General features: G+C 49.1%; 2 protein-coding genes across 8 annotated transcripts in view; one reads left to right on the top strand and one right to left on the bottom strand.

Annotated features, from left to right (window-relative positions):
* The window catches only part of MICALL1 (MICAL like 1), a 49,183-nt gene extending 32,887 nt beyond the window's left edge, over window positions 1-16,296 (top strand). For all 7 annotated transcript variants that reach the window (XM_078594808.1, XM_078594810.1, XM_078594815.1 and 4 more), the window contains 10 exons: window positions 1,299-2,407; window positions 3,068-3,347; window positions 5,025-5,134; window positions 8,779-8,879; window positions 9,464-9,593; window positions 10,687-10,777; window positions 11,466-11,539; window positions 11,965-12,070; window positions 13,667-13,713; window positions 14,945-16,296. In XM_078594808.1, coding sequence (XP_078450934.1) covers window positions 1,299-2,407; window positions 3,068-3,347; window positions 5,025-5,134; window positions 8,779-8,879; window positions 9,464-9,593; window positions 10,687-10,777; window positions 11,466-11,539; window positions 11,965-12,070; window positions 13,667-13,713; window positions 14,945-15,321 — 2,425 coding nt within the window. In that variant the 3' untranslated portion in view covers window positions 15,322-16,296. The remainder of the gene's footprint in view (window positions 1-1,298; window positions 2,408-3,067; window positions 3,348-5,024; window positions 5,135-8,778; window positions 8,880-9,463; window positions 9,594-10,686; window positions 10,778-11,465; window positions 11,540-11,964; window positions 12,071-13,666; window positions 13,714-14,944) is intronic.
* A 415-nt stretch (window positions 16,297-16,711) lies between these two features.
* C5H22orf23 (chromosome 5 C22orf23 homolog) lies at window positions 16,712-25,307 on the bottom strand. The gene is made up of 6 exons (XM_078594816.1): window positions 25,050-25,307; window positions 23,120-23,182; window positions 19,890-20,066; window positions 19,269-19,406; window positions 18,772-18,872; window positions 16,712-18,516 (listed from the first exon to the last, which is right to left on the bottom strand). The coding sequence occupies exons 1-6, from the start codon at window positions 25,129-25,131 to the stop codon at window positions 18,400-18,402; spliced, it is 678 nt and encodes a 225-aa protein (XP_078450942.1). The 5' UTR covers window positions 25,132-25,307; the 3' UTR covers window positions 16,712-18,399.
* Between the last annotated feature and the right edge of the window lie 513 nt (window positions 25,308-25,820).

Raw genomic sequence — 25,820 nt, 5'->3', positions numbered from 1 at the left:
GGATACGTACGGTGTGTAAGAGGTTCAACACACATATATACTCTTTGGTTGATAATTGGTTTTTTACCCTTTTATCTGGCAACAAAACTGACACCTTTTTTACGAGGAGTCATGTTTGCATAGACCACAATACCTGCAGTCATAATGCAAACAAAAACATAACTCGGATAATGTATGCACTGTCCTTAAAGTTGATTGGTCCACACCCGAGTCTCACATGGGTTGGACCAGATGATCCCTTTTTTTTGTTTGCATTATGACTGCAGGTATTGTGGTTTTTGCAAACATGACTCCTCGTAAAAAAGGTGTCAGTTTTGTTGCCAGATAAAAGGGTAAAAAAACAATTATCATAATTTTTACTGGCAAATGAGGTTCCAATGGTACTCTTTGATTCTTTTGGTAAAGTCACGTAGGTATAAAATAAAATAAATCACGATTTTTCGGGCGCAACACAAGCGCTTGTGTTGAGCCCGAAACGTCGTGATTTATTTTATTTTCTACCTACGTGACTTTACCGAAAGAAACAAAGAGTATGGATTCCTGCAGTCACGAAAACTTCAAATCAAGATCATACAGAAATACATACCGTCTTTCTCACACACACGCTCAACAGCTTATTCACTCTTGTTCCTGTACCCACAATTCCCCTTTCTCTCATTGTTCTCCCCCTGCTTTACTACCTCAAAATATCCTGTCTCTCCACGTCTCTCTCTGTCTTTTTTTCTCTCCCATATCTATGTGTGTGCGTTCTCTCTTTATCTCTCCATGCCCCTCTCTATCTCTCTGTCTGTCTCTCGATTGACCTCCTGGTCTTTGACCTCTCTATCTCTCTACCATGGTCTCCCGCCCTCTCGTGCACAACGGGAGTGCCACCACACAAAGCTTATGAACCACACCACGATGCAGCACCCTAGAGGCTCGGGTTGATGGGTTGCATAGAGATGCTTGCACGCTATGGATACTGTTCGCCTGTCGGGCTATGACGTGGGCAGCAGTTGGCAGGACAGCAAGCGGGTTGCTGTGATTTCCCTTGCAACCCCTTGTCTGCATGTATTTCTCTCGGTGTGCTCCAGTTTTCCCGCACGCACAAAAATACTCCTCGAAAAAAGAAATTGGTGGTCCTAAATCAATGATGTAATTATTAGAATCGTCACAATTCCTCTCCTGGTCTCTCTCACCCTCGGTAATTCTCTTTACCTACCCCCCTATATTTGTTTGCGTCTCTTTGTCTCTAACACGGCTGCCTTCCCTTCTGTCCCTCGACCCCTATCCCTTAACCCCCCCCCCCCCCCCACCAGATGCAAGGAGTGCAGCAACACCCTCATGCCGGGGACGTACAAGGAGGGCAAAGAGCCGGGAACCTATGTGTGCCAGCACCACCGGGCCAGATCCATCTACGCCACCACCATCAACGCCGGCACGGGCACAGCCACAACCACCGCCACCACGACCACTCCCGGCACAGCCACCACCACCACTACCGGCACAGCCACCACCACCACTACCGGCACAGCCGCCACCACCACCACTCCCGGCGCAACCTTCACCACCAGCAGTACCAGCTTCCTGCCCTCTCGGCTGACATCACCAAGCACAGCCAGCAGCAGCAGGGCCACGCCAGGCCGAGACGTGCCGACGATCGGCAAGTTGAACGCCACGGCCACCCCCACCGTCTCTCAGCCGACCACGCCGTCGGCAAGAGAGGGCAGGGGCATCGGCGCGACCTCCCCGAGCCCGACCGCGCGTCTCACAGCGTCGCCCGTGCCGGAGAACAGCCGCACCAGCGAGGCCAGGGACACATTTTTCCTGTCGACGCCGGCGTCGGGGCAGATGGCGCCGGGCTGGGAGAGGTTTGAGCAGAAACTTCCGGGTGGCGGCAGCTCGGACACCCCCACCTCGGGCCGGAGCGGGACCCCCGCCTCCCCGCGCTCGGACAAGAAGCGATACGAGGAGAGAGACAAGGCCATGGAGAACGCGCGGCAGCTCCTAGCGAGGCGCCTGCCGATTGGGCAGAAGTCAACGGTGGCGCCGACAGCCAACGACCTCTCACCACCGTCTTCCGGAAAACTCTCACCAACTTCCAGGAAACGCTCGCCGGCCTCCGGTAACCTCTCGACAACCTCGGGCGAGATCCCCACGGTGACGCCTGCCGGCCACACGCCGATCCCCTTGCCACGTCGCACCATCCCCGAGCTCGTGCCGTCAAAGTGGGAGTCGTCAGTGTCTCCCGTGCCCAAATACACGCCCAGTGCCACTCCGGAGAAGTCTCCCACCAGGACGAGGTTTGGCACGGGCGCCACCGGTGTCAGTGGCGGTGGCGGCAGCAGCAGCAGCGCCGGAACTAGCCGCTCTCCGGTGGCTTCGCTCGCCGATTCTTCCGTGAAGACTCCCGGTTCCATCTACGCGGGTGAGACGCTCGCACCGAATTGTGCTTGTACGAGTCGGCGACGTTTGAAATCGCGCAAATGTTATGCCCTGCTGTATCTCCCGAACAGGCATGTTCTCTCCTTCAGCGAACCTGTAAGGACGCGACTTTTGTTTAATTATTTTTAAACTATGACCCCTGAACCGTTACATTTCGTGAAGTTTACAGAGTACCGGGGGGAGACGCATGCATCACTCAAGTCTCGTCCCCCACGAGATGTTAACTACCTCGCCTGGTATACAGGAACTCATGGGTTCCATCCAAACCTGGACGCCTGCTGTATATTTGGAGTTTGCATGTTCTCCCCGTAGTCGCGTGGATTTTTCTCCGGGTCCTCCGGTTTTCCCCTCCACATTTATAAACGTGCGTTTTGAGTACTTTGCTGCTATAAATATCCACGTGATGATGAGCCACTTCGTTGAGCTGTCATTTGTGATGGCCAGGTCACTGCTGAAAAAGAGCTACATAGCTCAGTGGGCCTTACCTGGTAAAATTCTAAATAGTTTATTTTCTGCCCCACAACTTACGTCCTCTGCCCCATGACATGTGCCCAATGCCCCTTGCTGTCTGTTCTATGACCTCTCCATATTTACTTCCTGCTCCCCTGTCCCTTGCTGAGAGTTTAAGTTTGTCCCCTTGCAGACATCGTCCTGCGGAAGGCGACAACACCTGGGCAGCCGGCCGGGTTCCCAGAAAAATCCTCGGCGTCGAAGAGCGGTGCCGGCGCGTTCGGTGTGAAGCTACGTCCCACCAAATCACCCACTCCGGTTGCGGGCGCGGGCACCACCGCCATCGCTGGTGGCACGACCCCGGCAGCCACCAAGGCCCCCAGCGGCACTGCCTCCGGCACCACCACGTTCGTCCCGGAGAGTGGCAAGGCTCAGTCGGTCACCATCACCATCACCATCCCCGAGCAGCCGAGGTTGGTACCACCGTGCGGCGCCCACACCCGCGTGTACGGTCAGGCCCGGCACGAAAATGGAAGTTAAATAGATGTCGCTAATTTATTTTTACCGGTTTTAAGCCACACGGCGTAGAATGGGGGTGGTTATTGGGATGTTCTGCAAGAGGCCAGCCTCTACATTCACCGCAGTGTTAGAATAAACATTTCAAGATGTGATTCTTCAATCAAATTGCCACTGAATCGTGAAGAATTCAGCTGATCTCTGGGACATGGCTGAATAGCTCCACCTGCAAATAACATTATTACCCACTTGGGGCTGGTACATTCCTTGTTTTTGCATCACCGGTTTGCCACACATAGATACGTCTTACCACAATCATAAAAACATTTTACTTTCTGTACTGAGAAGCTGGAGGCAGCTGCCACCACAGTGGTGTAAATTGTTAGCAGCGCACTGCACTCGCAATCCAGGGGTCGCCGGTTTGATCCCATCCCCTGGTGGCAATGTTGCCACTGCTGTGTGTAATTCACCCAATTAAGTAATTTGCAGGTAATTTTTTTCGCCATTGGGATTATTGGCTAACACCAGTTACACTGTGTGTGGGTTTTAGCTCCTAAAATTCCACTGGAAAAAATTATCGGTTTCTCGCTTTCAGAACCAGTTATCGATTCCAAAACTGGTTACCGGTTACCGTTTAACAGCCCTGTTACCAACGGAGAGAGTTGCGTGTGGGCATATGTGTGTGTGTGCATGCATGTGTAGGGGGAGTGGTAGTGTAACGGTTAGCGTGCCACACAACGAACCTGGCGACCCGAGTTCGATTCCCGCTCACGGCCAACACCAGTGACGATTATCTGAACTGGTCCTGGGCCTCCCCTAAGTGGCCTCAAATGAGTGCCTGCTGCGGGGTATAAAACATCGGCACTCGGGAGACAAAGGCGGCCGGGCATGGTGCTGTCCACCCACCCCCTCATGTATCGTGCCGGCCTTCATAGGTGCTCGCTAACAGCACTTGCCCTAACAGTCTGCTAAGGCTATACAGAGGATCTTTGTCTTTGTTGTTTGTACGTGGCAGTGTGTGCGTGCTTATGTGCATGCGTGCGTGCTTGTGTATGTGTATATATGGGCCCTTTCATCAGCCCGTGAATGAATGAATGTACGATTGGGTGTGTACGTGTGAAAATATGTGTGGGTGTGTGAGAGCGTGCGTGCACGTGTAGAGGGAGCGGTAGTGCAGCGGTTAGCGTGATGTACTAAGAAACCCGGCGACCTGCGTTTGATTCCTTCTCACGGCCAATATCGGTCCTGGTTCTCCCCTAGGTCGACTTGGCCTGAAATGAGTACCTGGTGCAGCATGTAAACATCTCCACGATGGAGACAATGGTGGTCGCGCGTGGTGCTGGCCACCTACCCCCCTCGTGTGCCTTGCCAGCCATCATAGGTGCTCGCGAACAGCACTTGCCCCAACAGCCTCTTAAGGGTGTGTGTTTAGGTATAGGTGTTTTTATGTACCTCAAGGTGCACCTAGCCTGGCACAAGCGCCGTGGTGATGGCACCGCCACTTGGTGGCAACCGACAGTGGTTGTTATGTATGTACTTTTATGTACCTGCTCGTGTCTTTGTGTGGTTACTTATGGTTGTGTGTGACTTTGTGTGGTTGTGTGTGACCTCGTGTGGTCGTGTGCGTGTGCCAGGCCGGTTGATGGTGGCGGCCACCGCAGCACGGCGCAGTGGGAGGTGCCCGTCTCTCCACCCCAGACGGGATCTCCAGGCTCCGCTCTCTTTGGGCACGGAGACACGAAAGGTGCAACCACCTCTTCCCATCGTTGTTGCTATCGTTGTGTTCTTTTGCGCGTCTACCCAAGAAAAGCATCACCGAGTCAGGAGGGTCCCGAAAAAAAATATTTTGGTGGCGGCGGAGGCGTGGGGGGGGGGGGTCAATGATTGCTGTGTGTACGCTCCAACTGAATCATTTTCGTGTCATCTTTAGAATGTGCTAAATCTTTGAGCACGACGCCGGCACGCGATGGACTGCTCGTGCGAACGACGTCACGGATCTTTAACGTCCACGCAGTGTTAGTCAGGGCAGCCACGCCATTTGAACTGTGAACCTCTGCAGAAAGTAGTGAGCGAACGCGCTGCCGCCAGGCCACGTCACCGCCCCATCATCGTCGGCATCTCCATCATCGCCGGCATCTTCATCATCGCCATCGTCATCGCCATCATCATTTTAGGCGACGACTTGTGGCGCTGCACCACCAAATGTCCCTTTGTGTGTGTGTGTGTATGTTGAACTTTATTCACACCGCGCATAGCCAATCGTGCTAATTGGCCCGGCCAAGCTCACTCACACTCTTTAGCGGTGAATCTCTCCCTGTGATGGTGACCAGCCACACGATAGCTCTGCTGCTCCCCTCCCCCCCATCTGAGAGGAGCTGGAGACAGGCCTGGGTGATGGGAGGGTGACAAGGCTGGTTTCAGGTATCACTCGCCACTGTGGCTGGGAGTCAAGTCAGTCATTCGGTATCACCACTGTGCCACTTCTCCTCCCTGTCTAACAACTTAATTCGATTTACCATAAGACACTCACACTCGGCTCACAGTGACCCGGAACACTCCTGACATACTCGCTCACCTACTCGTTTAATGTGACTTACCCAACACACTCACCCGGACACACCCCACACATATCTGGTACACCTCTATAACTTGAACACACCTGACACACCTCTTGCGCACTGACACACATCTAGCTCTTGACACTTCCAGCATGCTTGCCTAATTACTTAACACTCACACTTAACTCACTCACTCACCCCACTCACCTATAGCACTCACTGGCACACCAAAGACAAAAAGTTCCCCCCCGTATAGCCTGAACAGACTGTTGAGGCAAGTGCTGTTAGCGAGCACCTATGAAGGCCGGTACGGCGCACGCGAGGGTGGGTGGCTAGCAACCACACCCAGCTGCCTTTGTCTCCCCAGTGGTGATGTTTTCACACCACCCCAGGTACTCATTTGAGGCTGAGTCGACCTAAGGGAGGCCCATCACCAGTTCAGTGTTAGCCATGAGTGGGAATCCAACTCAGGTCGCCAGGTTCATAGTGCAGGGCGCTAACCGCTACACTGCTGCACCCTGACAAATCTAACACACCATCTGGCATATGGTTGGGATTCTAGAATGCCTCACCAGCATATGCTAGCCCACTTACGTACCCCTCGCCCTCATTGCATACAAAGTGCTTGCCACAAATGAACCACAGTAATCTTCTTGGTTCTTTCGGTAAAGTCTACGTGACTTTACCGAAAGAACCAAGAAGATGAATCCCTGCAGTCACGAAAGCTTTAAATCGAAAAATGAACCACAGTAACTCGCTGATCTCGTCAAGGGACATGAACTACCACGAGAACTCCGGTCGTCATCCTCACAGCGGCGGCTTTCAGCTGCCCATCGAACAAAGACGTTCACCGCTTCGCGCGCTTTCGAATGTGCTTCTGCGGCCATCCGGAATGTTCTTCCCTCCGATATAAACAAGCCACTGGAGCTATGCACTTTTTAATCATCTAGATTGAAAACTGATTTCTTCAGAAACTGCTTTTGTGTTTCGTTTCTTGTCCTTCCCCCCGCACCTCCGATCAGCACGGTTGGTAACGTACGGTGCGAAAGAAGTCCAACGTACATAAATACACACCCAACCAACCGACTGTCTGACCCGCCTTCCCCTTACCCACACAGATTTGGAAATCAGAATATTGATTGACAAGTGGAGGAATCCAATGGGCTATAAAGCTCTTAATTCTAGATTTGAAGCTTTCGTGACTGCAAGGATTCATACTCTTAGTTTTTTCGGTAAAGTCACCATGTAGGTAAAAAATGAAATTAAAATTAATAAAAATAAAATAATAAAAAATAAAAAATCACGACGTTTCGGAGGCAACACAAGTCTCCGTCATCAGGTGGGACCGTCACAGCCAGATTTGCTGTATCACTTGAGGGTCAGACAGTTCACTTGATACAGCAAATCTGGCTGTGACGGTCCCACCTGATGACGGAGACTTGTGTTGCCTTCGAAACGTCGTGATTTTGTATTTATTATTATCATTTTATTTTGCATTAATTTTTATTTCATTTTTTACCTACGTGACTTTACCGAAAAAACTAAGAGTATAAAGGTCTTGTCCAGTAGACATCTCTTTTTCACACACTGGAGCGTAGCCAGGACGTGCGCAGCAGCGAATCACAAAGGATTGCACGCGCTTCGAGGGTTTGATCTGCCCCCTGTGAACAGCGGCTATAAATAAGCGGTAGCCAAAACACGTGAACTGTCCGGCCCAGCCTTCTAAGAATACGTGCGCGGTGCCACACGTGACCTCAATGAAAAGCCCACAGAGGTGGGGTCGTGAGTGAGGTTGGTGGGGTTGGTGGGGTGGGCAGACAGCCAGACAGACAGGCAGGCATGACAGAGGGACAGACAACGGACTGACAGATGGATAGAGGAACAGACGAACGAACAGATCGACGGGCAGAGGACAGGGCATGCGAACAAATAGACAGAAACACAGATGAATCGAAGGAAAGCAAGACAGGCTGTACCTGACAAGTAGATGGACATGCAGATGAAGACATGCTCGGACGAACAGATATATGCACATACAGGCAGATGGACAAACAAACAAAATGATGGGCGGATGAATGGACCGACATACAAGCAGATCTTGCCGACAGAACCACAGACAGAGCCCCGATGGACAGAGGCACATGTGGATAAACAGACGATTCGAATGGACGGACAGACAAGCCCGATCATGCCTGTGACACAAGGAATGCGTGCACTGATTCAGGGACTCTGCCCGCACCCCCACTAAAACCGTCCGGCAAACACTCCCATCGCTGCCCGGGGAGAGACGAGAGGAAGTGAGACGCAATTTATTATCCGTCCTAAATATTTCTCTGACGTGTAATGCTTTCCGTGGCGATGTGGTGTGCCACGATTGGTGGAAACCACAGCTGCTACTGTCTCACAATGTCACCTGACGAGCAGACTTGTCTCCCATGTCTCAACAGTGTCAACTGCAGCACAGTCCTACTTTGGGAAGTCGGGCCAATTCTTCAATGAGTGTTTTGCTCATTGAAGAATCTGCCACGGACAAATCACGAATCAACTTGCTGTACTGCCATCTCATGGCCACCGTGGACCCCAGCAGCTTTGGGAGTTTCACGAGAGAAGAGTCCCTGCCCCTATTTACGTGGAGGCTCGAGACCATCTGCTTATCTTCTACCCATGACCATATCTCTTCTCTAGAACATATCATCTACACGTGTGTGCATGTCACACTGTTTCTATACAGCGTCTTGACATGTAGTTGTATCAAGACACGAGATGAGTGCATGCCGATGCGTCCACTGCCAACGACCCCGTTTCTGACCCCAACCTCCGCTCCACTCAGGTCGTGGCGGCTCTCCCTCCAAGACCGCCGAGACCCCCAAAAAAACGTTCTGGAAGAAGAATCCGGCTCCGGGATATGGATACCCCCCAAATCGCACTCCGGTAAACTATCCCCATGCCCCCACCCACCCAACACACGGTACTACAGTGTCCCAGGTTGCGATAGTGAATGGAAACACATTTTCTGCAGAAACCTGCAATAAGCAGGACATGTGGCTATAGCAGCTGTACACTCAACAGACGAACCAGGCAGCTGGACACACAGCACACGGACCAGAGAGCTGTCCACACAGCAGACAGATCAGATAGCTGTTCACACAGCAGATAGATCAGACAGCTGTCCAAACAGCAGACAGATCAGACAGCTGTAGACACACACTGCAGAGACAGCTAATCAAGGAAGATCCGTTACTAAAATAGAATCTGACTTAAATTCAATATTCAATTGAACGTAGAATAAACATGGTCACGTGACAATGAGCAACCAATATCTCGTCTGTGCTGTGTGCTGCAAATGAAGCCAGGGTCTCGAATAAGCTTGGTTCTCAAGAAACGACTTGACGTTTGCAGCAGCAGGGGTAAACGTGCTTCTATATGCAAACACATGCCCCCCCCCCCCACACTAACCCCCACCCCCCCACACTAACCCCCACCCCCCACCCTCTACATTCCCTTGGTGACATCAGCGACGCAAGCCGGACACGTACATGCCCCCGGAGCAAATCCAGGCGGAGTTGAACTCCATTTGCTTGAGCCTGGATGAGATGCAGCAGAGGGGAGTGCTGCTGGAGGCAGAGCTGAGGAGCTGCGAGGGAGGTGCGAACGCACGTGCACACGTACACGCACGCACACGCATACACGTGCATCAAAGATCAAAGATCCCCCATATAGCCTTAACAGACTGTAGAGGCAAGTGCTGTTAGCGAGCACCTATGAAGGCCGCAACGGTACACGAGGGAGTGGGTGGCCAGCACCACGCCCGACCGCCTTTGTCTCCCTAGTGGCGATGTTTACACACCACACCAGGTACTCATTTGAGGCTGAGTCGACCTAGGGGAGGCCCGGGACCGGTTCAGATAATCGTCACTGGTGTTAGCCGTGAGCGGGAATCGAACTCGGGTCGCCGGGTTCATAGCGCAGCGCGCTAACCGCTACACTACCGCTCCCCACACACATACACACATACATACACATGCATACAGATGCACGTGCGTATGCACACGAGACGAAGCCTACACAGGCTGTTGGGGCCTGTTCGCAGCGAAGCACTTACTACAGCCGGCATGGTGAACGAGATGGTTGCGTGGCCAGCACCATTTCCAACCACCTTTGTCTCCCCAGTGCTGGTGTTAACACTCTAAACCAAATGCTCACTTGGGGCTGAGTAGGCCGAGGAGATGCCCAGGAACATGTTCAGATATCACTGTCCTGTGATGATAGTCATGGACTGGAATCAAACTCAGGTCGCTGGGTTTGTAGCACTGGGTGCTAACCACTGCATCACTGCTCCAGCCTCTTATTTACACGAAGATAAAGACAAAGATCCCCCTATAGCCTTTCACAGACTGTTGAGGCAAGCGCTATAAGCGAACACCTATGGAGACCAACACGGCATACGAGGGGGTGGGTGGGCAGCACCACGCGCGACCCCCTTTGTCTCCCCCAGTGGCGATGTTTACTCACTGCACTGGGTACTCATTTGAGGCTGAGTCGACTTAGAGGAGGCTCAGATGACCGTCACTGGTGTTGGCCGTGAGCGGGATTCTCACTCGCGTCGCTGGGTTCTTAGCACACTGCGCTAGCCACTGCACTACCGCTCTGCACACACACACACATCACATCCACACACTACATGCACACACACAGATGTGTGTACGTGTGCTGATGGGCGCTGCGTGCTCGCGTGCAGGAGATGGCGAAGATGAGCTGCTCGTCAATTGGTTCCGACTCATCCAAGAAAAGAACCTGCTTGTGCGAAAAGAATCTGAGCTGGCATACATGTAAGGCTCCCTCCAGCACGGTGGTGGTGACAACGATGACAACGACGATGATGATTGATGATTGAAATTAGAGGCTTGATTTCTAAAATAATGATTTCCAGGTCGCTGGTAGACTGGATTTAGTGGCACGTGACTGGCAGGAGTCACAGTCATGGATGTGGTGTGCCGGATTTGAAATGTTTTACTTCCGGTTGGTTACTGGGACAGATGATGATGACGTAGAAACGATGATGGTTCCACAGTTGGTGATGATGATGATGATGATAAATAGGCATTGGTGAAAGATAAAAAGGAGATACATTGATGTTGCCAATGACAATTATTATGGTGATCACAATGATGGGGGTGATAAAACAGTGAAGATAATCAAAATTAGAGTGCGATTGTATGTACGTATGTTGACCTTCTTTAGCACTGTATGTAGCCAACCGTGCTAATCGGAGGTGCGGGGAAAGGACAAAAAAAAAACACAAAAAGCAGTTTATAGTGATAATGACAATGATGGTGGCAACGATGACTGTGATAGTACCGACGATGATAATGACGTTGGTGGCCAAGTTGTTGGAAAGGATGGAGATGTTGACATTAATGATGGCACCAATGCCGATAGTGAAGATACTGATACTGATGATCTCATTTATGCCGACAATATTGGTGAATGCCGATGGTGATGATGTCTCGTGTGCAGCTCCAAGCAGCAGATCCTGGAGGAGCGCCATGCCGAGGTGGAGGACCAGATCCGGCGGATTATGGGGCGGCCCGGTGAGATGCGCACGGTTCACGCAGCACGTGCAGTGCACGTGGAATGTGTGCATGCGCGGGCGTGCGTGTGCTTGTGTATGTGTGGTCGTGTGCACTCGGGGAGCGGTCGTGTAGCGGTTAGCACGCTGCGCTACTTACCCAGCGACCCGGGTTCGATTCCCGCTCGTGGCCAACACCAGTGACGATTATCTGCACCGGTCCTGGGCCTCCCCTAGGTCGACTCAGCCTCAAATGAGTTCCTGGTGCAGTGTGTAAACATCGCCACTATGGAGACAAAGGCGGCCGGGCATGGTTACTGGCCACCCACCTCCTCGTGTGCCGTTCCCGTCTTCATAGGTGCTCGCTAACAGAACTTGCTCCTACAGTCTGTTAAGGCCATACAGGGGGATCTTTGTCTTTGTGTGTGTATTCGTGTGTGTGAGTAGAGGCGGAGAAGGATCCAGCACACGAGCAGGAGCTGCTGAAGGAGCTGATGAAGATCGTGCACGATCGTAACCTCATCGTGGAGAACCTCGACAGGGACCGTCTGCGGTGAGAGGGCTTGTGGGAACACAGGCTTGCAGACTGGCATATTGGCATACAGACTGATAGACTGGTATAAAGTCTGGTACACAGGTAGACACAGATACTGACAAACAGGGGGAGGTGTACAGCTCTCTGTCATTTCACTGAGGAATGAAAGACTGCCCATGCATGCCACATGGGATTTAGAAGTTGTTTGACCATACATCAGAAAACTGGTGAGTGTAGAATGCTAAAGGGAGGGCTGGGTGCAGGACCGGTTCAGATATCCCTCGCCATGAACGTTAGCCGTGGCGAGGTTTGAACTCGAGTTGCATGGGTTCGTCGCGGATTACGCAAATCACTGCACCACCACTGCACCCCCTAGATAGGGAGACAGGCGATTGGATTGGTAAACAGAAGTACACAGAGGACAGGTAAACTAAGAACTGTTGTTTTTATTTTACCAGGTAAGGCCCACTGAGCCATATAGCTCTTTTTTAGAAGCGACCTCATGTACAAATGATAGCTCAATGAAGTGGCTTATCGCGTGGAAATTTAAAGCAGCCAAATACTCTAAACTCACGTTTCTAAATGTGGAGGGAAAAACCAGAAGACCCAAAGAAAAATCCACGCGACCACGGGGAGAACATACAAACTCCAAATATACAGCAGGTCTCAGGGTCAGAATGAAACCCACAACTCCCCGTATACAAGGCGAGGGAGTTACCATCGACAGGTAGACTGACAGTTGCAAAGACAGGTATGTATGTACAGCTAAATGGGGGATGCAGAGGTACAGAAACGGTGTGATCTGGTGCCCTGCGGATGGGAAAACAGAGGCAAGTGGGTGGATAGATGGACTCGAGAGGTACACGGGCAGTTACACAAGCATGTGCACAGGCTGTTACAGAGACAAGTACGCAGATAAGTATGCAGGGAGTAAGGCATACAAGTGTAGTGTCCTCCTTCCTCCCGGTGTGTGCGTGCGTGTGGTGTGTGGCGCACACACTAGTTGCAGGAGGCACCATCTCTCTTTATTATCTTGTTCACACCACCACCTCCGGCCTCCTCTCTCACGACCACGCTGACGTACAGCCCGTCCCAGACAATACCCTGTCCACATTGCACCGACGGTGTTGACCGAGACAGCCAACTGCTGTCCGGCCGCGCAATGATCGGGCGAAGGCGGCAGTGACGAGGGCGACGACGACGACAGTGACGACGACAGTGACGACGAGACGAGTCCAATCCCAGAACCCGCAGCCAGGAGCTCTCGCTCTCCGCTGCTTTTATTCCTCTCGGCGCGGCTTGGCTCCGCCCTAGCCGCGCCTCCCTTCTCGAACCCTCCAGAGGGTTCCAGGGGCTTTCCCACGAGATCTACATGAACCTTGCCCCAGTTCCTCCGCCCTGCCGGCACACACACACCGTGTACATGCTCAACGGCGTATGCGCTAAGTGTCCACCGCAGTTGCTGCTGCTGGACAGCGGTCGGCGCTGTGTCACTACACAAGTATGCAGTTAGTCGAGAAGGTACACGGAGAAATAAGCACATGTAAATAAGTATTTACAGCCAGCCTGTTGTAGTTAATTGAACTATTTTTTGTTGTTATTCCTTCTCAACAGAGAATTAGAAGAAGACAAGGCATTGGAGGACATGCTGTCTACAAAAGGTATTTATTTGCTGTTACTTTGGCTCATGTTACATAAAACCTCAGCACAAAGATTAATGCAGCAGAGATGGACATTCACAATCACTGCAATTCGATGTTCATATTCATCACGTTCCTGCGGAGGCAACCGCGGAAATTACGGCACTAAAATTACATAGTCAACGTTGACTTACAAATAACATCAGAGCAACAAGTGTATAAAGTTTAAAATGAGTAAAATAATGTGAAGGTGACATACTCGGGTTAATTGATGTTTATCTGATAAATATAAATATACACTGCACCGCGGGCCACTGGCAAGCCCATGGTGGCCTTTAGTGCAGACCCTGATGTGCAGCCCCCAAAAATACACAAAACGTGAAAACACCCCATCGAGCTGTCCAAACCACAATGATTTCAAATGTGTGGCGGCCCCCACACTGATGTCTTATCGGCGAAAGAGGCCCCCCTCTGAAAATTCGTGAAGGACACTGGCGTTATGCGTCTAACATCGACTGTCTTGAGCAAAAACAGTGTAGCGTCAAGAGGTGTGGTCTTGTCGACAAACCAATAGGATCCATAATGTAAGTTTTTTTAGTTAGATCGTGTAAATATAAATGTGTCGTTAAACCCGCCACCATCCGACACAGCCAATTAGTAAGGTTTATCACGTAAACAGAACATGCCAATTCGTTACGAGTAAATGTATTGGAGAGCAAATCCACAACCCGTGGCCTGTCGATGAGAACGTACAGTATTCCCTCGTTATTCACGAACTTGCTATCCGCGAATCGCATCTGGAATTCTGCACGACTGCAACGAGAGAGATCGAAAGAAAGTGATGAGATAAAGTAATGAGAGAGAATGTGATGCGAGAAAGTGAAGTGATAAGAAAACTTAGCGACGCTTTAGAAGCATATGCAGGCGTTGCGCGTACGATAATTATCATAGGCCAATATCAATATCCGCAAAATGTTCTCTTCACGAGCATCTCCTGAACATTCCTTGTAAATAATGAGGGAATACTGTAGCATTGCAAGAAGTGACATCGCAGGAAGTGATGTAACAGCTCTGTCGATGCCCGATGCTTGCCTACTTTCGCTGAAAAGTTTCAGGGGATGATCAAAATGAATTGCTGGCTTCAATGGGCGACACTTGGGGCAAAGCTAGCCGCGTAACAATCACTCTCGCATCGAAGGCTGCGTGAATTGTCTTTTCTCGGGCGTCAAACTCGGTTTCCTCTTACTTTCAGATATCTTCAAGAGCCAGGAGGCGGGCCAGGAGACGCCCAAGGACACTGGAAAGGAGACGCCCAAGGAGAAGAAAGAGAGGAAGAGGGCCGAGCAGGAGAAGAAGGACCTTGAGAAGAAGGAGAAGATCAGGGCAGAAAAGGAGCGGCGGGATCAGGAAAAGCAGGAGAGGCAACGAGCCGAGAAGGAACAGAAGGAAAAGGAGAAGCAGGAGAAGGAGAGGCAGCAGAAGGAGAAGCAGGAGAAGGAGAAGCAGCAGAAGGAGAAGCAGAAGGAGAAGCAGGAGAAGTCAAAGAAAAACAAGGAAAAAGCTGAGAATAAAAAGAACAAAAGTGACACCCTCACCAGCGAGACGGAAAACGGAAAGATCGAAGCGTGACCGCCGTGGTGAAGGTGGCTGCATCATCGGCAAGCGAGACTTAAGACGATAACGGCGGTGGGGGGTGAGGTCACGGCGCCATTGCAACCCACCCCCCTCCACCATCGCCGTCCATGCCTTCCCAGTCAGCGCCACTCACAGCTTCATTTCTCACCGAGTGTTTTCCGAACCGCTGATACACTGGAGGTGGCACGTGACTAGTAGCCACAACCATAGCGAATATTTTCCGGCTCGGACCCGGCGGAAATTAATCCCGCGACCGCCACTTCTTCCAGAGTACGAGTTTGGGGGGCCGTCGGGTCGAGGGTGGCGCTTAGACGTGGTTTAAACTAAACTAAAACTTTGTACTTTACCAGGTAAGGCCCACTGAGCTACGCAGCTCTTTTCAGCAGCGACCTGTCAACAAATTATAGCTCAAATAAGCGGCTTATGTGGAAATTTATAGCAGCCAAATACTCTTAAGTGCATGTTTCTAAATGTGGAGAGAAAAACCCAGAGGACCCGGAGAAAATCCCCACGGGAATAACATGCAAACGCCAAATATACAGGCATTAGGGTCAGGATGGAACCCACGACCCCTGTATACCAGGCGAGGTACTTAACATCTCGCCACCTGGGCGCCAAGGGGGGTGGCGCCACGACTCCGACGGCGGGGCTCCGCTGTGTTTTCATTTTTGAACCCCGGCCGTTTTGATTTTAGTTGCGTTTTTGTTTCATTTTGTGGTTGCACTTTAGGGTTTTTAGACTGCAGTAGTTGTCTGACCGTCTGGGCTATTTGCACAGCGGCCGGCAAGCGCATGGGCAAGCTTCAATTACACTTTACAGTATATTTCCCGTTTCTAACATGTTCTCTGCCTTTTGTAAAATGTATACACTGCGATATTAATTGCTTTCGGGACTTGGCAACGCTCTGCAGCCTTAAGCTAGAACACTATTGTTGCTTCCGAAATAAAGTTGTGCAGTCTTTGTTAAAAATGGTGATTTTCTGTTTTTATATAAACTAGCGGGAAGTACCCGGCGTTGCCCGGACAAAAAAGACACACACACATCGACTTACACACACAGACATCCACCCACACACACACACACACCAACCTACACGCACACACATATGCACTTACACACACATATTGACTAACACACATGGACTTACACACACACACACATCGACTCACACACGCACATAGAGCCACACACACATCCACTTACACGCAGACGTATCGACGTATACACACACAGCGACTCGCACATAGACTCACACACTACTCAGCGTCGTACACACACACATTGACTTACACACATACATGGGCCTACAAAAATACAAAGACCCACACACACAATCGACTTACACACAGCGACTCTCACACAGACACATACATCGACTCTCACATCTAATTACACGCGCAATTATGTTTTTATTTTAACTTACACACACATACATGGATTCTCTCACACACACATGGAACTACACACTACACACATACATACATAAACTCACACGCACACATATCGACTAACAAAGACAAAGATCCCCCGTAAAGCCTTAACAGACTGTAGGGGCAAGTGCTGTTAGCGAACACCTATGAAGGCCGGGTTCGATTCCCACTCACGGCCACCATAGGTGACGATTATTTGAACCGGTCCTGGGCCTCCCCTAGGTCGACTCATACGAGCAACTGGTGTGCTGTGTGAACATCGCCACTGGGGAGACAAAGGCGGCCGGGCGTGGTGAAAAACACAGCAAAAATGTTTTTCTTACTGTCTTTTTCACACCTGATGATGATTGCTTGTGTTTCAGTCGAAACGTCGTGATAATTGTATTGTTTTATATTTTTATTATTTTATTGTTTCCCTTTTACGTGACTTTACCGAAATAACCAAGAATATGAATCCCTGCAGTCACGAAAGCTTTAAATCAAAACTCATCAGTTGGTTTCGTAGTTTGAGTAAAAGTGTTCACCTGCTCAAGTGTGTGTGAGGCAGCCTCCATTTCACTTGTTGGGTGGGGTGCATCAGATAGCTGCTGCCACTTTGTCGGAAGTCAACAGGTCAACAGTGGTCGTCTGTGTAGGGACTGGCTAGGGCCCTATTCGAATGTGGAATTTTGACAGATGGCTTAGGGTTGCGAGTGGAGATTAGCACCACCCTGTTGCGCATTTAAGCGGGGAGGTACTCACACTAGAGTGTGAGGATTAGTTTATGTACATATCGAGTCATAATTCAGAGGCCTTTGTCAATCGACCGGTGGTGCAGTGGTTAGCACCCTGCGCTATGAACCTGGTGACCGGAGTTTTGATTCCTGGCCACAGCTCATACCTTTGGTGAGTGATGTCTGAACTGGTCCTTGGGTGCTTCCTTCACCAACCTGCACTGACCAGTGTAGTGAAGTATGGTCAAACAACTCCCGACGAACAACACTATGTGGAGTGGCCTTCATCCAGTAGTGCATTGACAAGGTTGTAAAATAATATTCTATCTCGTCATACTAAGCTCACACTCTCTTCAACCAATGATAATTCCTGTCAGCGAAATAAAAATTCACAGGTGAAGATATAAGATGTGAGAGGCACAGGACATTATGGGAAACCCCACTCACGGAAACATCCACCTGATGTAACTATCATAATCGCTAAGGACCCTTCTTATGCATGAAGGGGAAATCACTGGCTGCTGAGTGTGGTGCATAATTCCATATCTGTTACGTATGTAAGTGAAATCGCAGTGTGAATTTAAGATTCAGTTGTTACACAGTCAAATTTATTTATATTTTAACAACTTGGTATTCGGGCTGATACAACAGAATACAATGCCCTACCTGGGGTTTAATTTTCTCACTCAATATTTTTCGACTGTTAGGCTGGCAAGTGGCACGTGACTGGTAGTAGCCACAGCCGTAGTGAGAGGTAGACCCAGCTGCAAAAAGCCCTGGGCCTAGTTTCACCCAATGTTACAGGACCTGTGAGGTCTGCTCTGCAGCACGTGTCACAACTCTGATAATTCCCTGGGTGGCTTCACTGGGAGTGAAACCTCTTGTTTATACATCGACCCATCTCCGTGGCCACTGCAGGGACTGCGAGGTCACTCGGCAACTGTGACTCTGCCAACATGATTTGAGTTCCGCTCCTCATCTTTTTCCACCAAAGCTGTGAGCTCCTTCGTCCTTTTGCGGTCGATATCCTCCATCTCGCGGATTTTCTGTTGGTGACAGACAAAGAGATTCGATATCTGGTCAGGTGGCACCACGTGCAAAATGTCTGTAGAAGGCAGTACAGCAAATTGGTTCAAACAACCTAACTTCCAAAATGTCTAATGCTGCCAAAAAACAAGTCGTAAAAATATTTATTTAATAGGCACTCACCGGAAGCCATTTTGCCTGCTTATCACACTTTTATCACTACTACCACTGGGTGGGTAAGTTGGATGGGTGCATCATGCTGCACTTGGAACCACCTGGGAGATCTGCGAGTGGATGAGAGGCGCGTACTGCTTGCTCCGACCTAACACCTCCATCTCCTGCAGGAATACTCGACGCTCCTCAATTTCCTCCATCACTGCCAAGACACACCGAGGAGAATGTGAACAAGGATGAGAGGAGACCGTGGAGGCAATGGTTGCAGATATTGTAATGCCAGATGGTGGTGGTTGTAGTCAAGGCATTGGTGAGTAGTGATTATCACAGTTATGACTGTAAGTGGTGATTGCAGTGGTAATGGTGATGGTGGCAGTCATGGTGGTAGCAATGATGACGGTCATAACAGTAGCTTGTAGCAATGATGGTAATCGCAGCAGTAAGAATGGTGACATTGGTGGCACTATTAGTGGTGATAAAGGTGGTATTGGGTGTAGCGGTGGCGGTGGTGGCAGTGATAGCAGTGATATTGTTGGCAGTAGCAGCGGCGGCAGTGTTGGTGTTGGCAGTAGCGGTTGGTAGTGACGGTGTCACCCACACTCCGTGAATCTGTCAAGCTCTGGCTCCGGTGGCGGAGGGGTCCTGGGCTGCCGGGGTCGATGGGTCCCGCCCTGCTCGTCAGCTTGCCCCGTCGCCATCAAGTTCTGCAGCCGCTGCTTCTCGGCCTCGGTGTTCTCTGCCACGGAGCACATGACCGCCACAGTGCTGGCTCAAACCCGCGCAACCACAACCATGACGTGTGGTGTTGGCTCGCGGCTCTGGGTCCAGGAGGCGATACAAACTCCACCCCAGGTTCAACATATCTCAGATGGATTCAGAACAACGTGTGTGGGTACTCAGTGAGTAACTGAAATGCGCTGGCAGTGGTTTCATCACTGGCTATTTCTGCACCAGACGCTCAAATGCATGCCTATGCAATCAGAAAAAAAATAAAGCAAGATGAGAACCCATTCAAAAGTTTCTTGCAAGGGGAGAATGCAGTCCATACATCATCACAGAACTCATCTGGAGCCCAGCAACTAGTTCCTCATCATCGTCACTCCCTGCCATTGCGTTCCACTCATTACTGAGTTTGGAGCCTCCTCAACCTGAAGCCCATGAGGAGTGGTCACTGACAGCACGGGGTGGGGGTTTGTGCTGAAAAGGAAAGGGGACTCACTGCCGGGCTTTGGGCGGTACTGCTCCCTCTCGTAGGCGTCGCCGGCCATGCAGTCACTCGCCGGTCGTAGGTGGGGCCTTCCCCTGGAGGCCGCGGTGGAGCGAGCCTGTGGCGGTGGCTTCCTGTTCCGCCTGGCGCTGGCGGGCACATGGCTGCTCAGCGGCAGGCTCTCGCCATCTGCACAAGTCCCGTGCATTCAATTTAAATGTATTCCCGTGATATTTCTGTATGCCACTTAACATTGGCACCAGGGCTAAGCTGTAGCCCCCTCACATATAACACAATGGGCCCCCCAATGCACATAGCGGTATATGGCCCCCCAATGCCACGGTGAATCCGAAATGCCACCACGGGCCCCCAATACATGGCATGATTCACTTATGAGACCTGATGAAAAGAAAGATACATATAACACAATGAACTCTCCTTGGCAGTCTGCAGCTTGACATGGCTGACTGATGAGCTCGAATGATGATGAGGACCCACGCAGCTCTGTGGCCTCCCCATGAAATCTGTAACTGGGTACGGGTCAATAAGCTAAATGAACGGGGATCCATAAAACACTGTGTGCTTCCCTTGATAGTATGTGATTGAATATCATTCAACGATGAGCTCCAATGATTCCATATGGGTTGATTTGACATTTTACTTTTGCAAGGTGAGCCAGGTCAACAAGTGCAATTTAGATCTAAGTACACAGAGTTAAAATATGTTAGGTGAGACGATCAGGCTGCTCATTAGCAATAAATATACTGTTCTGTCAAAGGAGGAAAAAACATTATGTAAACACAAGTCACAATAAACGAAGGCACAGATCATATTCGACTTGCAATTACTCATCAAAATGCATTAAAATCAGTGGACCAACATTTGATAAAGAAATGTGATTGGAGACACGAACAATCAAACTTTTTTAAGCAGAGCGATGTTGCTTCATGTACTTGTTCTAGACCTTCCTCTTCTCATTTATCCATGACTGCCTCTCAGCTTTAACTCCTCTGCCATTAACTGCACCAGATCCTCTCATAATCTTTGTACAATACCTCTTATCCATCCTTTCATCCGCCTTCTCCCCACAGCTTTGGGTTCCCATCTCATGTGCATTGTCTTAAGATGTTCTTTCATTGTAATTTAATTGTTAAACGGGTGCAGTGGTGGTGTCGTGCCTAGCGCATTGCGCTTTTAACTCAGCGGTGTAAGTTCGCTTCCCAGCAATTAATAAAAGTTGATGTGAGTGATATCTCAACCCACACTCAGCAGCTCACACTGGCCAGATTGGTTATGTATGATCAATCAACTCCCGTGACTGATACGCAGTGGAGAGGCCATCAACAGTGGGCTGACAAAGAAGTGTCCATTATGAATATAAATATTACTTACTGATTAACCTCTTATTTTTCCTATAGTTTTTCTACAATTGATCAATTGAATAGCTATATTTTTTGACAAACCAATAAAGAGCAGGTGTTCAAGCTGAGGGAAAATGAATAAGAGCACTGGCATTGCCACTAAATCCAAATATAGTAGTCGAAAGAGTGCTTCCGTCTGCCACTAAGCCTTGGGCAGGAACAATAAACCGTAATCCTAAAGATGGCTCTGCGAGCCTATAGAAATGTCACTAAACCTTAATACTGTAATCCTGAAGGTGTATGCCTCTGCGAGCTTCAGGCATGACCACTGAACTGTAATACTTCTCAGGGTGCATTCGTCTTGGTCCCTGAGCTGTGGGAATAAGCAGTGGACCATAATGACCCCTAAGAGTGCCTTAGGGTCTGACATGGTGGTGCAGCAACAAGTATAGTGTATTGTAGTTATCGTATTATCGTCTGGTTCGCTTTCACTTTGGTCCCATTCTTCTTCGATATAGGGGCAATTCGGAATTGGATGGGCAGTTCATCCAAAAACAATGGGAACAGCTCTGATATATTTATAATCGCCATTTACCACCCATGCAGTACATCGCTTGGCGTCAGAACAAATTGTTTTTTGAGATAATTACTCGGTAAGGAGGTGACTGCAGACCAAATGGGACGTTCAAACAAATGTGGCATTTACCACATAGAGTAAACAATTAATGAGAATCAATGCTGAAAAATCTATAATCTGTGCTTGAGACGACATTACTCTGTAGGTGGTGCGCAGGGCAGCCCAGAGGGGGGGGGGGGGTCAATAGGTTACATTTTCCGAGGAGCTGACACACAACAAGTATAACCCGTAAAAACAAAGTTTTTCACTATAAATCCTTTATATGCGTGGCGGCTAGAGTCCTCTCGTCCTCTGGCTTGAGATGGCTGCCACCTATGGGTCAGATGATTGCATTGCACCATTAAGCAATTGGTAATGAAATATAATATTTTTTTCCTAAAAAGTGTAAAATTTTGGAAAAAAAATTTCACTAACATTAATTGTCACGCACAACGAGCCTGTGTGGAAAATGTCAGCTCGATTGGATCACGGGAAGTGGGTTAAAAAACGACCGAAAGATTTGCACGGTCGTAAGCAAGCAAGCGAACTTAATATAAAGGATTTAAAAAGAGGATGTGCCACAACTTGGCTGGTATTCTGTTTTGTCATTTTTTTAACAAGAGGGGCCCCACGTGGCATTGTGACCAGAGGCTCCAGGAACCTTCCGGGCGACGCTCGTGGTGGTTGTGGGAAGTCAACCCGAATGAGATACTGAAATGATGAGATAGTCGTTTGTCGATTATCCGGCGTGCTTTGGGGGTGGGAGGGGGTGCCGGATTTTCAAAAATGCTGGATAATCACATCATTTAAAATAGCTTATTTTTGCACATTCTTGTATGACGTGTTTTATGTATTGTATGTTTTTTCAGTGTTTTAAATGTGTTTACTGTGTGAAATTGGCATAACTAAACATAAAAATGGACAAAAATAAACATCCTACTTTTAAAAAATTGTATTTACTGTAACGTACTTACCGCTCCAATCTCGCAGACTGTGCATGAAGTGATGTATATACGTTCGGTATTTTCATTGTTAAAGTTGTATGTAGTGTACAATGCACTGTATATAACAGAGCTCCTTTTTATCTGTCACGCACATGGTGCCGATCGCCGGACTGGCCTTTGGAACAGTTGTTTTGCCAGTTTCACCGGATCGGCCCCGGACCACTGGATAATGTTGGAAGCCGGATAATCGATTATCGAACTGCAATAACTCGGCAAAGGGGGAAGGAAGGGTGCTCGAAGAGAGATGGGGTGCGCTTTTACTCGCGATCTTGGCGGTGAGGTGTCTCTGCTGGAGGTTCGTCAGGCGAGCCTCTTTCATCATCACTGGGAAGAGAAAGGGATCAGCAGCACATTTGGAGAGAGAAAAAATATTCATCACAAATGCTGGAGTTATTATGAAAGGAGATGCGGATTTGCAACAACAAAAGAGGCACAATTAGCAAGTGGAAAAAATGAGAGGCAAAATAAGAATCATTTTTATAACTTCATTAAACAAGTGTACTAATACGTTTGTGTTTAAGTAACCTCATTAAACTGTTAGGCAAAATCACGGTGATATCCAATATTAAAACTGACAAAAAAAACGGTAAAACAGAACCATTTCCAGCCGCGGTGAGGCGCTCTCTGACAGTAATTTTGAAGTTAAAAGCGCCGCTTTCACATCAGCAACGGGTTTCGAGCAAACTCGGTTTAAACCTCGGTTTAATGGGCGAAACGAATTGAACCACTGCATTAATAAATCCAGTTACATATGTTTAACCATTTAAACACCGTAAAAAATGCACATGTAAGGAAAACCAAACTCTCCCACAACCTTGGCTAAAGGCATCACAATCGTATGTACAATCTAGATTCAATCGTATGTACGTTGCATTTTTTTCGCACCGTACGTAGCCAACCGCGCTAATCGGAGGTGCGGGGGGGGGGGCACAACAAACTAAACACAAAAGAGCAGTTCTAAAGACATTAGTTTTTCAATCTAGCTGATTTGAAAGTGCATAGCTCCGGTGGCGTCCCTAATATCGGAAGGAAGGTGCGTTCCAGACGGCCGCAGAAAGCGCGCGATGCGGTGACCCCCGCCGTCTTTGTTTCGATGGTTTAGCAGCCAAAAGGCGGCTTAGGTTTTTTCGGTAAAAGTCACGTAGGTAAAAATAAAATAATAATAATAATAAATGAAAATAAATCAATTAAATCACGACGTTTCGGAGGCAACACAAGCTTCCTTCATCAGGTGTAAAAAGGCACAGACAAATAACTACAGTTATTTTGATTTAATTGATTTCTTTTTTTTTACCTACGTGACTTTACCGAAAAAACCTAACAGTATGAATCCTTGCAGTCACGAAAACTTCAAATCTAGAATTAAAAGCCGGCTTCATTTTCATTGCCATCATCACTTCGTCGAAGTTTGTCAGTGGCATACCTGTCAACCCCTTATTACAAACCAATTCAGACCTTATTGGTCATCCCGTGCCCTTAAAAATCTCAACGTTCATTCTACAAAGTCCCACCACGGGGGAGTAACACAAACAAATAGACAAAAAAATTATCTAGTTTTTTTTATTACCTAGTAGTTTTTGTGTACTCATACCTGTCAACCCCTTATTAGTGCCCTACCTTATTACAGACCAATTCGGACCCTATTGGTCACCCCGTGCCCTTATAAATCTCAACGTTCATCCTACAAAGTTCCACCACAAGGGAGAAACACAAACAAATAGACAAAAAAATAATCTAGTTTTTTTAAAATTACCTAATAGTTGTTTTGTACTCATACCTCTCAACCCCTTATCAGTGCCCTATCTTATTACAGACCAATTCAGACCCAATTGGTCACCCCGTGCCGTCATACATATCAACGTTCATCCTACAAAGTCCCATCACAAGGGAGAAACACAAACAAACAAATATTCCCGCATTGAAACGTCTTTACGCCGTATGGACTTGAAAACTCTATTTCCCTCTAAAAGATTACGGGGTTAATCCGTATGGGTGGCACAGCTTGGCGAGTCGCGTAAATGTCCAAAGACTTTGCTGATGTGACACGCCAATTGCACCAAACCGGTCCACGTCTCCTGCGTCGTCTCGTGCAAACATTTCACCTCGCAGCTTGCGCAATACTTAATTCCAATTACGGCAATACAATGTTCTTAATATAATTAATTTGAAATTTTTGACGTGAAGTTCTCACCTCTCAGTAGGTCTCGAGTAGCCGGACTGAAGGCCGTGCCGGCCGGCGCCCATAAACCGCCTTCGGCGCCCCTCCCGGCCATGTCCCTGCCTTTATTATCTTCAAATTTTAACTTTAAATGTGTTTCTTACTTTGCACAAATGGCTCTTAAAACATCTAAAGAGTGAGGCGCACAGGCCTTAGGCTCCAATCGAGCACTAGGCCTGAGCTTCTCGTCTCCTAGCAACCGCGTTGCCGTGACGACGGCGAGTTACGGACAACGTGGACCAATCGCGTTCGCTGTTATTTTCGGGACGACGAGTCGCCGCTTGTGATTGGCTGATGCGAGGCATAATAATTAATTATTATTCACACGACACCTGCCTGCCCACGTGGGTGGGTCGTGCAGCTGACGGGGAGCGGTGGTGCAGCGGTTAGCGCCATACAATACGAACCTGGCATGCCCGGGTTCGATTCCCGCTCACGGCCAACACCAGTGACGATTATCTGAACCGGTCCTGGGCCTCCGCTAGGTTGACTAAGCCTCAAATGAGTACCTGGTGCGATGTATAAACATCGCCACTAGGGGAGACAAAGGCGGCCGGGCGTGCTACTGGCCACCTACCCCCTCGTTTGCCGTTCCGGCCCCAACAGTCTGTTAAAGGCGATATGGGGGATATGTCTTTGCAGCTGATGGGGATGTTGACAGCGTGGAGAATGGCTGATTGTGTATTGAGACTGTGCTGATTATAGGTTTCGTGAAGTCCCACCCATGTATTAGGGAGTTTCATT

The sequence above is a fragment of the Lampetra planeri genome, chromosome 5 (assembly GCF_965212315.1).
Source record: "Lampetra planeri chromosome 5, kcLamPlan1.2.h2, whole genome shotgun sequence".
NCBI lineage: Eukaryota > Metazoa > Chordata > Hyperoartia > Petromyzontiformes > Petromyzontidae > Lampetra > Lampetra planeri.
This window is presented reverse-complemented; position numbering and strand designations above follow the sequence as displayed.